Source organism: Asparagus officinalis, chromosome 1 (assembly GCF_001876935.1).
Source record: "Asparagus officinalis chromosome 1, Aspof.V1, whole genome shotgun sequence".
NCBI classification, from domain to species: Eukaryota; Viridiplantae; Streptophyta; class Magnoliopsida; order Asparagales; family Asparagaceae; genus Asparagus; species Asparagus officinalis.
The window spans coordinates 21266278-21284785 of NC_033794.1; the positions used below are offsets into that span (position 1 = coordinate 21266278).

The 18508-nt window shown below is 37.0% G+C and overlaps 1 protein-coding gene across 2 annotated transcripts; it reads right to left on the reverse strand.

Annotated features, from left to right (window-relative positions):
• Nucleotides 1213-14233, reverse strand: LOC109821092. 2 transcript variants are annotated; one of them, XM_020387288.1, is made up of 6 exons: nucleotides 14043-14231; nucleotides 13875-13955; nucleotides 5549-5677; nucleotides 4148-4210; nucleotides 2539-2663; nucleotides 1213-1774 (listed from the first exon to the last, which is right to left on the reverse strand). In XM_020387288.1, the coding sequence occupies exons 1-6, from the start codon at nucleotides 14139-14141 to the stop codon at nucleotides 1582-1584; spliced, it is 690 nt and encodes a 229-aa protein (XP_020242877.1). In that variant the 5' UTR covers nucleotides 14142-14231; the 3' UTR covers nucleotides 1213-1581. The 2 variants fall into 2 exon arrangements, with proteins under 2 accessions (XP_020242877.1, XP_020242880.1); XM_020387291.1 differs by lacking the exon at nucleotides 5549-5677 and having other exon boundaries at nucleotides 14043-14233.

An 18508-nucleotide genomic window follows, 5' to 3' on the forward strand; every position in this document is an offset into this window, starting at 1 on the left:
CTATTTACCCAAGCAAAACATGCAACCAAACTGGCGCTGATGATCTGATCTGACAGCTGCAGCACTCTGCAGAGCCTACAAGAGAATTGTGTCATAATTGGTATTTTGTGATGTATCAGCGGACTCTATTGGTTATAGTGAGGGCTGTTTGGTTCGCATTGTAAAGAGCATGAAATCGGTTTCCATGCCTGCCACATCAGCAGCCAGGGTGTTAACTTACGCTGACATATATCGTTACAGTTTTACTTACAATCTCTTAGACCATCAACAGCAGAAGGGCAAATATTGCCCTCCACCTCAGCTTTTGTCCCCACCAATTCAATATTTGCTTCCCTCTTTTCTTTCAGCTCCACAGCAGAAAAGCAAATATGTACTTTTTTACTTTATCTATACCCTATCATATTTTATCTTTCATCCACATCACTCTATCATATACCCCACCAATTCAATATCTCAGATTTTTTTTGGTGTCCAAATGACACAAACTTAGGCTCTATTTATAGTGCTTGAAAAATGAAAAATATTGATATAAAAATTAAAAATTAATTTTAATTAATTATGGGCCAAAATAATAAATTACAAAATAGGAGGATAAGAAAATCAGGTGTTTGTAGGTGTGGGGCCCACAAAATAAGGAGGATGAAGATTTTTTAAAATTTTGTTTGCAGGTGTGGGGCCCACAAAATCAGAATTGCCCATGGGCAAATTTTTCTCTCCATTTCCTTCTCTCTCCATTTGCTTTCCAATTTGCTTCACTGCTGCAACACATATTTTCACATTTGCTTCACTGCTGCACATGGTCTAAGTCTCATGCCTTATCACCTTTGCTTTGAGACAATAATGAAGTGATGTGATCATTTCAGTTATGCAGGTTGGCCATGATGTAGACCATCTTACGAACCCTGAAGGTATACCTGGAGTACCAGAAACTAATTTCAACATCCGACCAGAACTCCAATATAACTCATTATAAATCTATATTGGAGTTATTGAAAGGACATTAATAGGTGACTCCAAAGTCTTTTGAAACGAACAACTCTTGATCGGATGCGCCTTCCTCTTAAGGATCAGCATGGCTGATGGATATACATTAGAAAAACATTGAAAATAGAATATAACTAAAGTAAATGAGGTGGGTGGGGGGGATTACCGGCAATATTTTTCAGCACTCCTAGCATTAGAACTGAAAGAACAACATAAACTTCAGCATGATGACCAAAATCGAATGCTGTACTAATGTCTCGAAACAAATATCGATAAGCAGTCATACATGGAATATAATATCTGATGGTTATTATCACATTATTTGCATCCTAGAACGGAACTTTCAAAGTTATATCATTGTGCTTCTTTACATGATTCGTGAATCATGAAATTAGTCCCTCGAATCATTAAACCTGTTACATATGGATCCATAGAGCCGAAAGAGCAATCAAATTTCTACATCTAAAACAGTTCATGCAAAACTTCGCTTTCTGAGCAGCCAGAGAACTGACCAGAGAGTTATTGTACTTTTGATCTGGCTCTGAGTCCATAATTATTATTGTATATTAAGAAATGTTCTCTTTGAATGAAGAGCTGTTATTTTATCTGACGGAGCTCTGCAGTCTCCAATGCAAACTTCCGGTGCTGGGATAAGACTGAGTGGACCATAATTGATTTTATTCTTGATGACATATCGCTCTCTTGAGAAGTTTCCTGTTTCTTTGCTGCATTGAGTATTGTCTGTAAGATTTGGAGAGGGTCGCCATGACTCACTACTAAAATTACACATCTGCAGAGAAAAAACTATACATAAAAATGTGCGAAAAACCCCCCCCTGAAAATTCATGATAAGCAGGCAATCAGTTTTTTAGATAATAAAAGTAAGAAACAACATGCAGAACTGCTTTTAAAAAATGGTCTTTTAGATATTAGCCCCTTATACTGACGGTAATTTGATATTAGCCTCTTAAATCTCCATATTTTCAAATTAGCCCCTTAAATCTCCATATTTTGATATTAGCCCCTCAAGTTGCTATGATGTGTTAGTATGAGAGGCTCATGTCAACCCATAATGGCTATTAGAGGGGATAATATCAAAATATGAACCTAACACTAGGGTCTCATATCAACATACCATAGCTACTTGAGGGGCTAATATCAAAATATGAAATTTTAAGGGGCTAATATCAAATTACTTATAATAAGGGGCTAATATCTAAAAAAACCTAAAAATTAACGAAATGCTCTAGTAATTTATGGATGTTACATTGACAATGAATTTTTATCATTTTAGTGTTAGTATGCTTGCAAATGATGGGCATATTTCCAACCATGTTCCACTTGTACTACTATCTACATTTCCAGTTTGACAATAATAAGATAACGTATAGACCTAGTATTCTAGAAAATATTATATAACTTAAGATTCGTTAAAAGATTCACATCCCTGACTGTAGTATACTTGTCAACACATGTAATAACAAGAACACCTCACGATGAACTATTTTATTAAACAAATTTCAACCTTTCTTAATAATAAACAAGTATAGGTACCCTTCGAACTCTGCCTCAATGTTTGCCACTGCAGTTGCAAGTCGTGAAGCCACATTTGCAACACTTTCACCACCTTCAGGTGGCATGAAAGGATCTTTCTCATCAAGAGCCCAGATCTCTGCATACTGCTCATTAATATATATAAAGAATACAAGGAATCAGAAACACAATGTAAATCCATGAAGTTCAACAAATAATTCCTTGAGGTTAATAGTAGGCTTTGCACTTTGTGGTTTTATTGATTAGTACTAAATGGTTTCTCCTTTGGAAGTTCAGATAAGAAAGAAATTCTGTTTAAAGCACGTTATGATCTTTTTTTTCTTTTTCTTTTTGTCCTGGACATGGGAGACAAGGAAAGAAAGAAAAGAGATAAAGAAAAGAAAGAAAAGAGATAAAGAAATTGAAAGGATCACTTACCTCCTAAGTTGCATGGAAACGGGCACGGGTACTGGTACGGATGCGGGTACGGGTAGGGGACACGGCAAAATTGTAAAATGTAGGGTACGGGAACACGGCTACATATATATATTGAATTAATAATGTACATGAGATATAATTTTCCCGCTTCATGTGTCATTAAATAATGTACATGAGATATAATTTTCCCGCTTCATGTGTCATTAGAATTAAAATTCCGATTACATTTTTGAGTTTCTTTTATCATATTGATTATTGTGTCCGATTACATTTTTGAGTTTCTTTTATCATATTGATTATTGTGAATTGTAAATTACTAGACATCTAAATGACCCATTAACTATATAGTTTTGAACTTGGGTATGGACTGAAACGAACCCGACCTATATCTCATTAGTTTCAAAAGACGGATGTGAAGTGTAAGCTCTACGTCTAGGAAGTCTTTGACAAGTGTTTTAAATTAACGCATATATCGTATAATTGAGTACATGTTGTAATAAATGCATGCATAAATTCAAGAAGTGTCCATGAAGTTTGGGTACGGAAAAGTGTCGGGTACGTGTCCGGTATGTGTACGGCTTCATTATAGAAGTACCCGGGTAACATAGCAGTTACCTCCAACTTTAGACACCGCTTAGAATTTGCTTGTAGAAGCATTTTTAACTCAAATATGTAATCTTCTCTGTTCGAGGAAAATAAGATTTTTTATTTTTGAGAAAGTGAAGTTTTAAAGAAGGTAAGGTTCAACAAGTAGTTTTTCTTGTTGAGCTTATGAGAAATGGAAGCTTTGGCAGGATAAAGATTCTTCTTGTTGCATTATGATTATTTTTCAATAATGGAGGGAAAAGAATAAAGAAAAGAAATCTTAAGGATAACTTACATCAAGATTTAGTACCACTGCTGGAGGTTATCCCAGAAGTGTAATAAATCTTAAAGTTGAATTTTCTCAGATGAAAATAAAAAGAAAGGTGTTTTTTTTCTCTCCCAATGCCTTAGAAGTGGCAGGGGGTACACATCAAGGAATTGTTTTGTGCCAAATCACTCTAATAATATTTAGAAATAAAAAGAATATAACAAATCCACTTATGTTGTAGTAAATGAATTGAATAAGAACTCCATATTCCGTGTTACACATTTACCACTATGTAACTTAAATTACAATCACACATGACAAACTGTATAAAATTCTGACCTTCTCATGTGAAAGAAGCTCAAATGTTGGTCCGAAGTATCGTTCACGAAATTCTACCGTTGCCTATATAGGAAGACACATGGTAACTGGCAAAATATTTCATAAATCTCTATCAAGTAATATAATGAAAATAAATGCTAGACAATGCGGATTTTCAAGAATAATAACATATAGAATTGTAGTACGGACAAAAGAAAGATAAATATAGTGGGAACCATCAATTATATGAAGATATGAAACCATGTGGTTGAAAAGGATAAGTAGAGATTAATTTGAGCTCTTTATGGTCTTGAGATGCATGGAAAGAAATTGGAGAAAAAAATTGTTCATATTTTGTACTCAACACAGTCAGCTCATTATATATGCATTGCACTTACTCTTGATGCAGTACACCAATCTATGGCAAAATCCTGGCTTAGAAGAAAATAGCAATAGTGAGAGTATAATGCTCTAGAATTGGAAATTAAAGTATCCTCTTCTATGGAGTATGGATTTGCGTAATAGAGTGAATAAGTGATCATGATCTGGATTGATGCCAAAATCAAGAATTTTAAGGTCACAGATATGACGTCCAGGTTTTAAAACTCAACTTCCTTGGTCATAAGCACCTGCCAAAGCCATATTCACATAGCTTGATAAAACTGTGAAGAACAAATATATATGTTATTTCTTCCTAGTTTGGCACTAGTCCTGCAATGCTTTACTAGAATTAGGAACCTTGGACCTCTCACAGATCAGTTAATTGATGCAGTAAATGGATAAATAAAGAAAGAGTTTTGCAGAATCCAAACTCTGAAGGTTTGATTCTTTTGAAGAATATCCTCTACTGCAACAGGCTGGACTGGATCACAAAATGTATATTGGAAGAGAAATATACTGCCTGTTCTTTAGTATTGTTCATGCTGATCCCTTAGAATAAGCCGCGAAGATAACAACAAATCATTGTACATTATAGATAGATTCAATTACTTTTGTCTAACAATAGGTGCCAATTAGGAAATTTGGAACAGTGAACAACATAGCAACAGCAGGATGTTCACTGGCATGCAGCTTATGTAACAAGAAGGTAAATGCTACAAAATAATTTGCATCAAACATATTCCAACAGATTTCCACTGTTTGAAACCACAATGTTAATCTTACGTTATTCTGCTAGTACCTTGAAAAAATATTGACAATAAAACTATATGTATAATCTATCCTTTCTTTTGCATATCCAGTCCTTTATCCACTTTCAATCATCAGTATATGGAGGGGAAAAAATCTAGAAGTGTGCTGATGTCTAACATTTCCTCCCATACCTAGATTTGTCCACGCCCATCTTCAAGCTACAGAAACTTATACACCTGCATGACTGTTTTCTGGAAGGCATTCAGAAAACAAATTGATACAATAGCTTACCTTGCACTGAGGACTTTCAAATGGGATGCCTAAAACATCAGAAACTGCTTTAGCCGTTTGAATAGTCCTAGAAAAGGGGGAATAGAAAATATGAACGTTTTCCAGCAGGATTTTCCCTTCCTTCAGCTCCTGTATGTGCAAAATATGTAACGGAGAGATACACTATGCAAGTATCCTTAAAAATAACAAAAGCTGAAATCTCACTGTCAAAGTATGCATAGAGAATTCTTACATAGAAGCATATAAGCATGTGTGCATACTAGCATGCACACACCTAGCACACGTACAAATAGCATGGTTGCCTGCACACACAACCACTCATCCACCCATAGTCATGTACCTGAAAACAAAGTCACTGAACACAAAACAAGCGCACACACAGAGGGAGCACATGTACTCTTTCAGACCATAATACAACCAAGGAATTTACAATAAAATTACTGAATTACTTGGTGAACCATTAAGTTTATATTTGACGTGAAAGCATGCCTAGACACATTGCAATTAGTTCACAAAAAGGAATGCTCCAATTTGTATAGACAAATTTTCATTTTTCTTCTATATGGTTGTGTTTTATATTTTGGGAAACAAACAATATTAATAAAGAGGACTCATCTAAAGATAAAACTAGAAACATACCAATAGATACTTCTTTAGACTATTTACTTCTCCACTCCGTAAAAAACCCTTTTTGATGTAAGCATGGGCCTTTAACAAAACTTTCAACTTATGGCTTACAATTTACAGTGTTTGATTAATCTCTAAACATAAAATGTACATGCAACCCTCCATATTATCAAATATCACGGTACAATCTTAAAATAGTTACATTTGCTGCCATACATAACCAATCACATGAACTTTGTGTTGGTGCTTGTGGTTAAATCTGGAATAAAACAGATAAATCTATTAGAGAGTTGAAGTGCTGTATTTTAAAACTTTTTTAATTTTAGTTACTGTGCGTTTATGAAACGTTATGCTTAAAACAATATTTGGTCTACTCCGGTGTAAGGATCTCAATGCCAAACTGCTTCCAGGAATAGCAGTACATTACACTGGTGTGCACTAACCAGGTACTATCAAGATCTCCTCGATCTATAAGGCAAAGATCTCCTCGATCTATCAAACCTTTTGGTTCAAAATCTTTCGGTTCAGGTAAAGATCTCCTCGATCTGTTCAAACCTTTCGGTTCAGGCAAAAGATCTTTCGATCTTAAACAACATTTCGGTTCAAGGCTATGTTCCTTCGGGCACAGATTAAAGATTGCACGCTTTCAGATTCTGCAGCAGCAGCACAACAACACAAAAGAGATTTCTATCTCTATTTTTCGTATCACTTTTTTTCATATATCCAAGAGCTGCCCAAGAGGCACTATACATAGGCCTCTAAGACCATCTCAAATGTCACCCACATTTAATTTGATTGTTACAAACATAATAACAATTATAACAATTATATTTGTAATAACAAATAACATAAATGTTGTAACTGCTACATGCAGTAAAGACTGAACGCGAGGGTCGTGATCCTGCACAACATGAAGGTCGCATCCAGTCTCGCGTGAACGCGAGGGTCGCACCCTCATGCGAACGCGAGGCTCTCCCTAGCTGCCAATGCGAGGCTCGCCAGAGCTGCGAACACGAGCCTACGAAGCAGCCTATAATGCAGCTTGCGTGGAGCCACCTAGCCCCGATGCCTCAGTGAGAAGTGCCCCTAACAAAGCCCCACTTAGCGTCTCAGCCCGATTAGCCCCGATCCCCGACCCATTGGCCCACGGCTTACGACCCACTAGAACTTATGAGAGATTGATTAAATAAAAACAATTCTCGGCTTGTCGTTAGCAAGTCTCGAACACAGGACCTTTGAGATATCAAAATTTTAACTTTTCGCTACGCTACTAAGGATTTCTGAAAATTACCAGTAGTTAATAAATACATAGTTTGAAAACTTATTTTTAGAAAGCGGTTTTGACCAAAAATATACAACAATCCCCCACAAGTTTTAAACTAGTATCGTGTAATGGTGTTGTTGTTTCAATCGTCGTGCATAAGCTAGATGTCGCAATGACTTGAATCCCCTTAGACCAACTAAATAAAAGGTAGATGTATGGTGTCGCAGAGACTTGAACCAGCACATGTCTAAAATCTAGTGATCACACAAGATCAAACTCATATGTGATAGTTTTCACTTTGAACCACACTTTCCTTTGCCTTTGTCTTGCACATCTATGGCCTTGTGCATGTCCTGGTTTCAGTTAGGGCTCTAGGTATCTTTTCACAAGACATCATAGGAGACAGCCAAATCTCCACTCAGGCATAGGTGAGTTCTTTAGGCATGTTTCCTATCAAACATCCTGCATCCGAGATACTTTGAACTCATTAAGGCTTAAAAGCCAACCTCTCTCATGATAGGATTCTAGGTGAGTCTTTTAGGTGTGTTTCCTATCTAACACCCCACATCCGAAATACTTTGGACTTATTAAGGCTTAACAGTCATCCTCTTTATCATCCTCTTTACATGATAGGATCATCGGTGAGTCCTTTAAGCATGTTACCTATCCAATAGCCCGCATTCGAAATGTTTTGGACTCATTAAGGTTTAACATCCTCTATACCATGATAAGATTTTACTTGCAAATCTTACTTGACTTTTGAACCAATCATCTTATTATTAGTAGCGTAAGCTTTGACCTAATAACTTAATGTAAATGGTAAGTATTTGTAAGACTCACAAAACTTTGAGACCCGTTCCAACAGACGTCCTTTCAACTATGTTCTTTTTCTGACCCTTAGTCAAATGATCAGCCATATTCTCTGAAGACCGGACGTCAATCATAAAGATGACTCCTTGACAAATGAGTTCTCTCAAATAGCCATGCTTCAGACGTATGGTCCGCTTCTTTCCATTGAATATTGAGTTCGCTGCCACAACACTCGCCGTCTGATTATCACAATAGATAGTAATTGCGCCTTATAATTCTGTTAATGAAAGGTCTCAGAGAAAACAACTGAGCCACTCAGCTTCATCTCCTACAGCACAGAGTGCGAAAAACTCAGATTCCATCGATAACTGTGCAATCATAGTCTGTTTCTTAGACTTTCACGAGACGACAGCTCCACCCATGGTGAAGATAAAACCTCCAGTAGATCTGTACTCATCTGGTTCTAAGCATCAGCTCGTATCTGAATAGCATTCGATTATAGCCGGATATCTAGTGTAGAATAGGCCCAGACCTGTAGTTCCTTTCAAGTATCTCATCAATCTCTAAACATCACCCCAATGAAGCTTTCTAGAATTACTTGCGAACCTACTAAGCATTCCTATAGCGAATGCTATGTCTGGCCTTGTACAGCTCATCGCGTACATAAGACTCCTAATGATCTTTGAGTACTTTAGCTGCTCTACTGGTCTTTCAATGTTCGGTCGAAGTTTCTTGTTGTAATCATACGGCACTGATAATTTTAGCAGGTCGTAGTAGCCATACTTTCTTAGCATGCTCTCAACATAATGAGATTGGGATAATCCAATACCCTCTTTAGACTATATGATTTTGATTCCGAAAATCACGTCCGTAGTTCTAAGGTCCTTCATGCTGAACTGTGCTGAAATTTTTTTTTTGATAGATATTACTATCTCTAAATCACTTCCGATGATAAACATATCATCCACATAAAGGCAGATAACCACCATTTTCCTTTAGCGACCTTGATGTATAGACACTTGTTAGATTCACTGACTTGATACCTATTGTTATGAACAACCCCATCGAACTTCTCATGCCAGAGTTTCGGTGCATGCTTAAGTCTATATAGCGACTTAACAACTTTACAAACTTTACTAGCAGGAGCATCAAGTCCTTATGATTTCTTCATGTAGATCTCTTCTATGAGATCTCCATTGAGAAATATAATCTTCACATCTATCTGATGTATGACAAACCTTTTTTCATTGCCTATGCGATAAGTACTCTGATGGTAATGATCTTGTAAACTGGTGCATAGATATAAAAAAAAATCTATTCTTTCTTTCTGAGAGAATCCTTTCGCCACCAGTATTGCTTTGTACTTCTCAACAGTACCATCAGAATGAAGTTTCTTATGAAAGATCCACTTACAACTGATAGGTCTTACACCTTCAGCTACATCCACTAGCTCCCAAGTATAATTTTGGATCAATGAATCCATCTCATCATCTATAGTTTTTTTTTTTTACAGAAAAACGTCTGTTGACTGCATTACTTCTTGGAAAGTCTGTGGATCTTCTTCCACATTATAGGTGATGAAGTTATCTCTAAAATCTTTCTGTCTCCTGACACGTTTGGAAGATGGTTCGGTAACTTCATCATTAACACTTTCAGTTTCTCATAAAACTGGCTCCTCTAGTACATCCGATGTACTAGCATTCTCTACTATATCTTTGAGCAATAAACATTTGTCTTTGATAAACTTATCCTTAAAGAATTCTGCATCCTGAGTTTCAATGATGGAGTTGTTTCTAAGGTCTAGGAACTTGTAAGAATCATTGTTTTTAGCAAAGCCAAGAAACACACATTTGTTAACCTTTGGTCCGAGCTTAGATCTTCTGATATCTGGAATTCGAATATATGCGAGACACCCCCACACTTTGAAACTATCCAAAGAATCTAGATATCTCAACCATAACTGATGAGGAGTACTATCAGTTTTGAAATACGATACTCTGTTCAGAATCCAATTTGCCATCAGCAAAGCTTTTCCCCAATAGCAAGTGGATAGACTAGATGTGATTAACATCGAATTAACCATCTCGATCAATGTGTGATTCTTTCTTTCTACAATTCTATTAGTTTGTGAAGAATATGAAGCAATAGTTTCAGCAATGATTCCATGCTCTTTGAAGTATGCTTTCGATTCCTTATATCTATACTCTCCTCCTCTGTAGCTCCTGAGTCTTTTTACCTGAAGTCCAAGATGCTTCTCCACACGAGTCCAAAACTCGATAAACTTGCTAAATGCTTCATCTTTAGATTTCAGCAAATAGACGTGACAGAAGCGAGAATGGTCATCAATGAATGTGATGAAGTATTTCATGCCGCCTCAAGTGACGAAGCTCTTGAAGTCACAAGTATATGAGTGAATCAAATCCAATAGATTGGTGCCCCTTATAATACTTGGAAAGGGCTTCCTTGTCAGTTTTCCTTACGCGCAGACTTCACACTTCTCAGGTTTGTTACCCTTCACATTTTGAAAGTAATCCTAACTCCTCCATATTAGACAGTTTTCTATAATTTACATATCACAATCTATTATGCTATAACACAGAGGAGTAAGCAGAAGATGATATTTCATTAACAACTGAATTGGGCACGATAATATTAATCTTATACATGCCATCAGTACGATATGCATTTCTAAAATATATTTTCTTAAAAGATAACACAGTCTGTCTTCTATGGAAATTTAGTCTCATACATGCATCATACAGCAGGCATCCAGAGACTAAGTTTTTGACAATTAAGAGAACATGTTTCACATCCTTCAATGTGAGAGTCTTCCTTAAAAAGAGAGTCAGCACCACAGTCCCAGTTTTAAGAACAGGAACTATAAAACGATCAGCCATAGATACGTTTTCTTTGGCAGTAACATAAAAAGAGAACAAATCTCTGTTAGAACAGACATGATAGGTAGCACCTGTATCTAACCACCAACCAGAGACGTTGTTGGGAGTTAATACCTGATAGAGCATAGCCACATAATTGTCAACTTGATTAACATTGTGTGTTATTCTCTTCTTTGTTGCTTTACGGTCCTTGGCAAAATATCTTTGCTTCCCACAGTTAAAGCATTTGTCGCTCTTCTTGAAATCTTTCTTTTGAATATTTAGATTCTTTGGGTTTTGGTTCTTCTTTTTGTTAAATGATTTCTTTTTCTTTTTGGATGAATAACTAGTACCCTTCTCAGAGTTAGCAGTCACCATGTTAGCAAACGCCTTCTGCTTAGCAAGGAGCTCATTCTTTGTGCGAGTCTGAATCTCGTCCTCGATCCGAGTGAACCTCTTCAAATCAGACAGAGTCACATGTCTTTATCTTCTTCGAATATCCGTGGAGAATGACATCCAAGATGGAGGAAGCTTGTTGACAATTGCACCTGAAATAAAGATTTGATAAAAATTGATCTTTTCATCCTTCAGCTTCATAACAAGCTTTTCAAGCTCTTTGACTAGAGGCAAAACCTCAGTGTTATCTTCGAATTTGAAGTCCAGAAACCTGTCAATGAGGTAAGACTTGAACAGTTTCTCCTCATCCTTGTATTGGTCCTCTAGAGTATTCCAAATTTTTTTTGCAGAGGGCTTGTTGGTGTAAGCATCTGTCAGATGATCGGCCAGGCAGTTAAGGAGATAACTTCTGCAGAAATGATCATCTTTAGCCAAAGAGACTTCAGACTCAGAATCTTCTTCAGAGTCGGGTTTCTCCTTAGAAATCATATAGTAGATTTTCAGGAGTTGCATCCCAAAATCACTCTTCAATGTCATGTGTTATAGTTGGATCCGTCAAAGTTCTCTAACTTAAAACAGTCCACTCTAAGTGTCCTCGTAGGATCCATTGTAGATCAGAAATATTGCTTTAAGATTATTAGCGCTTATGGTTAAATCTAGAATAAAACAGATAAATCTGTTAGATAGTTGAAGTGCTGTATTTTAAAAGTTTTTCAAGTTTAGCTGCTGTGCGTTTATGAAACACTGTGCTTAAAGTAATATTTGGTCTACTCCGGTGCATAGATCCAAAGGCCAAATTGCTTCCAAAAACAACAGTGCATTACAATGGTGTGGACCAACCAGGTATTGTTAAGATCTCCTCAATCTATCAACCCTTTTGGTTTAGGCAAAGATCTCCTCGATCTGTTAAAACCTTTCGGTTCAAAACCTTTCGGTTCAGGCAAAAGATCTTTCGATCTTAAATAGCCTTTCGGTTCAAAACCTTTCGATTGAGAAAGATCTTTCGATTTTAAACAACCTCAGGGCTTTGTTCCATCGGGAACAGATTAAAGCTTGCACGTTTTCAGATTCTAGAGCAGTAGCACAACAGCACAAAAGAGATTTTCGTCTCTATTTTTCGTATCACTTTTTTTCATATATCCAAGATATCCCCAAGAGGCACTATATATATGCCTCTAATACCAGCTCAAAGGTCACTCACATTTAATTTGACCATTACAAACATAATGACAATTATGACAATTATGTTTGTAATAACAAATAATATACATGTTGTACTGCTGCATGCAGTAAAGTCTGAATGCGAGGGTCACGATCCTGCGCAACATGAGGGTCGCGTCCAGTCTCGTGCGAACGCGAGGGTCGCGTTTCCTCTTGTGAACGCGAGGGTCGCACCCTCATGCGAACGCGAGGCTCGCTCGCATGCTGCGAAGCAGCCTGCGAGGCAGTCCTGCGTAGCAGCCTGCGAAGCAGCCTGCGATGTAGCCTGCGTGGCGTCACCTAGCCCTGACGCCTCCGTGCGAAGTGCGCCTAACAAAGCGTCACTTAGCATCTCAGCCCTATTAGCCCCGATCCCCGACCTATTGGCCCACGGCTCACGAGCCCACAGCCTATGACCCACTAGAACTTATGAGAGATTAATTAAATAAAAAGAATTCTCGGCTTGCCGTTGGCAAGCCTCGAACACAGGACCTTTAAGATATCAAAACTTTAACTTTCAGCTACGCTACTAATGATTTCTGAAAAATACCAATAGTTAATAAATACATAGTTTGAAAACTCATTTTTGGAAAGCGGTTTTGACCAAAAATATCCAACACTTTGTTGTGGACAGGAGACTTAAACAAAGCTTCAAATTACGGGTTACAGGTCACAATTTCTAAACTCGAACTCTTTTTATGCAAACCCTTCATGTTATCGAATATCATAAATTCAATCATACTTAGGTACTTCAGTTGACATGTATCACCAATCATATCAAATTAGTTGCCAGCCAGAGCATTCAATAAAACTCCAACTTTATGGCTTACAATTTGGATCGCATTAATTTGCTAAACTCTTGATTCTCTACATACAAGCTTCTATTTGCAACCAGCTATGTTATGGAACATCGCAATTCATTACAAAGCTAAGTACTTTTTAAGACACATATCTTGCCAATAATATCACATATTCATTTATCCAAAACCCACCAGTTTTAGGCTAACAATGCAGACAAGTTTGCCCAACTAAAATCTCCTATAAATTATAGTATTATACATACATCACAATATGTTCATTTATCCTAGCTTAATCACTTTCCTTTGATACTTCACCTTAAACATTTAAAAAAATACAAAAGAAGAAAGATTACCTTACTAAATAATTCACCAGCCAATTTTGCTTGATTTAGGCCTTCAGAACCCAAACCAAATTCTGGGAGAACGCCATTTTCCTGAATCATCACAGTGATCACAAAATCAGAGCACAAATCACCAAAATTTTGTTGGATTCAAACAATTAAGAAAAGGGAGATCGAAACCAAGGAAGAAACGATGAGGCCCTTCTCATTTGGAATACTCTTCCCATGTCTCAATACCCAGTAGCTATTTCGAAGAAAGGGTGATCTCTCGGCCGCCATTTCTCAATAGTATAACTGAAAAAGAAGGAGAAAACGAGGTTCCCCCCTAAAATGTGGGAACGATTCGATGAGGGATATTGTGGGGTGAGATGGTCCTGCGGTTTACGTTTGGGACTAGTTTTATTTGAGTGGAAATATCGGATTTGGATCCTCTCCACTACAAAAAAAAGTAGTGGAGAGACCACTACTTTTAATCTCAAGCGTTGATTATTTAGTAGGCAGTTATGATACAATCTAAATCTAATACTTACCATACCCCCGTGTATTGCACTCATTCCTAATTTGCACTAAAAGAAAAAATCATAACCATCAACTAGATAATCAATGGCTGTGATTATGTAGTGGTCCCTCCACTATTTTTTTTGTAGTGGAGAGGATCCGAATCCGGAAATATCACGCCTGTTAGCGCGGTTAATTAGCACTGTTAAATATCTAATATTTTCCCTTACACCTTGTTTGGATGGAGGGTAGAGAGCGGGAGGAGAAGGGAAATGCAGCTTTCACCCTGTTTGGGAGTTTTTATAAGGAGGATAGAGAGGTGGAAGGAAGGGAAAGGAGTGTAAAAATCGTGTGCCCCCCCCCCCCCCCCCCCGACTTGGCGGTAGAGGAGGGTAATGCCCTGTTTGGATGGAGGGTAGAGAGGGGGAGGGAAGAGAAATGTAGCTTTCACCTTATTTGGGAGTTTTTGTAGGAAGGGGTAGAGAGAAGGAAGGAAGATAAACGGAGGGTAAAATTGCTTGTCCCCCCCCCCCCCCCGATTCGGGCGGTAGAGGAGGGTAAAGGGGTGTAATGACATTCTTATCCCATCAAAACAAATAAAAGGACTGATGTGTTACTAGTATAAGGTCATTTGTGTAAATTTACATATATTTTCTTCCCTTCCCTTCCCTCCATTATTACTCCCAAACAAGTTATATTAATTTCACCTTCATTCACCTTACTCAACTCCCAAACAACATATTACAATTCTCTTCCCTTCCCTTCCATTTCCTTCCCGTTGTTTACCTTTCCTTCCCTTCCCTTAGGGCATGTTTGGATTCGTAGGGGGTGAAGGGGAGTTAACGGAAACTGAGTGAAGGGAAGGGAAGAGAAAGGAAGGGAAGGGAAGGGAATTCTCTTCCCCTTGGTTACACCCCAATTTGAGGGGTAACAATTTTTATACTATTAGGGGGTGAACCAAGGTGAATGGAGGTGAATTAACTTCACCTCCTAAGTGTTCCCAAACAAGGTGAATGGAGGTGAATGGTTCCCCTAACTTCCCTTCACCCTCATTCCCCTCAATCCAAACAAGCCCTTAGTAAACTCCCAAACACACCATAAAGGAAATCATTGTGTGTGTAGTGAAATTCTTACCCCCATCAAAACAAATAAAAAGGCTGATGTTGTGAACCCTATTCTCCCGCGCTCTCACTCCCCGCGAGCTCTCTCTCCCGGCGATCTCACTCCCGGCGCGGTTCCCCCTTCATTCAGCCTCGTCGACGTTGATCCTTCAGATTTGATCTTTATGATGATTTCTCTTCGATTACACACATCTGAAATTTTCACTTATTATGTGGATTTTGTGAGATCTGGATTTTTTACTTATTATGTGGATTTTGTGAGATTTTGTAAGATCTAAAATCAATGAGAATGAGTTGTTTCCCCCCTTATTTCTGGTTGCAATGACAGTTTAGACTACGAAACAAAAAAATGTTGAAAGTAAATTGGTATAAAAGCAGTCAGCTAATACCAAATATTACAAACTGAGTTAGTGGATTGTAGTATGAACTTTGGAAGACTGGGTTAGTGGATTGTAGTGATTTGGAAATGAAATCTGAAGCTGATCATATTCTCTTAAATGGTCAAATGTACATGATGAGTTAGTTTGCACAATGTAAATATTGTTTTGTCGCTGACACATGTCTGATTCTGAGTAGATTTTACAAGGGGAGGCACTAGGGGCACACCCTCTATCACAATCCCAACCACACCACCTCTCTTGCTACAGTGCACGGGACCCATATGATATTTTAAAAAATAAAAATATCATGTGGGCCCGTGCACTGTAGCAAGAGAGGTGGTGTGGTTGGGAGTGTGGTAGAGGGTGTGCCTCTATCATTATTTATTTTACAAGCCATGAAGATACTGGTATAGATTCATGTCTTCATCTCGTACTGATGTGATAGAGCTGAGATAGCTGAAGTACTAAAGTGATTAAGGTGTTTTCCTCAGTGAATACTTCACAGTAGAGGATATTTGGAGTTTTTAACTTGTTGGTCCCCTAAAATGTTTCATATTTCTAATTTCTAATTAGTTTAAGTAGCTTAATTAAAATAGTTCATTAATCGACTTTTTTGTCTAATTTCTTAACTCTAGCTTGGTTAATGGTTAATCCAAAACAATAGATTAGCATTTTACTCAATTCCTTTATTCCCCAAAATTACAAGCCTCCATTTATATTGTAATAAGAGCTTCTAAATTTATCATTAGTTTGTGTATAATTAAGGATTCTTAATTTTCTAACCTAAGTGTGTTATTTTTATATCCTCACATAGATAATGTATGAAGCATGACTCAAATTTCAACATGTATGCCATTGTGCAATTGGATATGTTCTTTGTGTGATTGCTTATTGGTTTATACAACAAAGAGAAAATAGAAGGAGATTAAATAGTGAACCCCAAGAACCTAGAAAAGTAACTAATATGGTGCGAAAAATATTATCACAAAGGCTTGTATGTAGGGAAATGATCCGAATGAATCCACCGGCTTTTCATCAATTATGTGGAATATTAGAGAGAGATGGCGGGCTTAAACGAACTCAAAGAGTTACTATTGAGGAACAAGTTGTAAAATTTTTGTATTTGTTGGGACACAACGTAACTACTCGTGAGGTTAGTAAGATATTTGGAAGATCTGAAGAGAGTGTGAGTCGTCATTTTCATAATGTTTTAAGAGCTATGATAGAGTTGGAAGAGATATTTTTACTGCAACCCAATAGAGCACAAATACCTCCACAGATACTCAACAATCCAAAGTTTGATCCATATTTCAAGGTGATGATAAATTTCACAAATTCTTACCTTTGTATAGGTTGTTAAAATTAGAATTTAACTAATTACTTCCTATATTGTCAGGATTGTGTTGGAGCAATAGATGGAACACACATCCGAGTAAATGTTTCACCTACTGACGCTCCAAAATATCACGGTAGGAAAGATCATCTGGCACAAAATGTGTTGGCTGCCTGCACATTTGACTTGAAATTTACTTATGTCTTACTTGGGTGAGAAGGTACTGCATCTGATTCCAGAATTTTAAAAAATGTTTTACAATGACGATTTCTACTTAAAATCCCTCAAGGTAATCATTAATCCTGAACTCTCTACTAATGACAATGAAACATTTTTTTAAGTTATTAATCACAATGAAATTTTTTTAGGAAAATATTATCTCGCTGATGGTGGATACAAGTTAAGAAGTGGAATAATTCCACCCTATAGAGGAGAACGCTACCATTTGAATGAGTATTCAAGAAATCCACCAAGGACTCAACATGAGCTGTTTAACCTAAGATACGTGTCACTTCGCAATGCAATTGAAAGAGCATTTGGCGTATTAAAAAAAGATTTCCCATTATAGCGATCTCGACTAAACCGAATTATGGTGTTAAAGTACAAAATCAAATCATCCTAGCTTGTTGTATTTTGCATAATTTTTTAATGGGTACCTACCCAAAAGATTATTTCCCTGAAGGGGAAGAAGGTGATAATGAAAACACATTTGTCGAAGATGATGTGGACGAGGATGAAGATGAACAAAGAGGGGAGTGTTTAAGAGATTTCATTGCAGCTTCTATGTGCCAAGATTATAATGCATGATTAATGTAATATATAACTTGCTTGGAATCTCTATTTGTCTTGAACTTGATATTTGTTGGTTTAATGTTTAATATTTGTGTTGTGTATGATGATTGTAAGACTAATGTTTTCTATTTCTATTGTTCTTGATTATTAGACTTATTTATGATGATTGTAAGACTTAGTTATTTTTTTGTGAAAATAGTATAATCACCATTCAGATTCCTTCATAGACTTGTAAATAACTTTCTTGTATATTTACTAAGATTATTGTGTAAAATATGAATGTAAATGTATATTTTCTAACATTATTGTGTAAATTAGGAATGTTAAAAAGAAGGTATACGGATGGTGATTCTTCTAGGGGAAGAAATCACATCTCTTTGATGTGGAATTCTGCTATGGATGAGAAGTTAATTGAAGCTCTTTTGCATCAAGATGTGATTGGAAATCGAGTACAGTCTGTCTTTTTACCAACGACTTACAATCAAGTAGTGGTTGAACTCAAAGAAATATTTCCCGATAAGC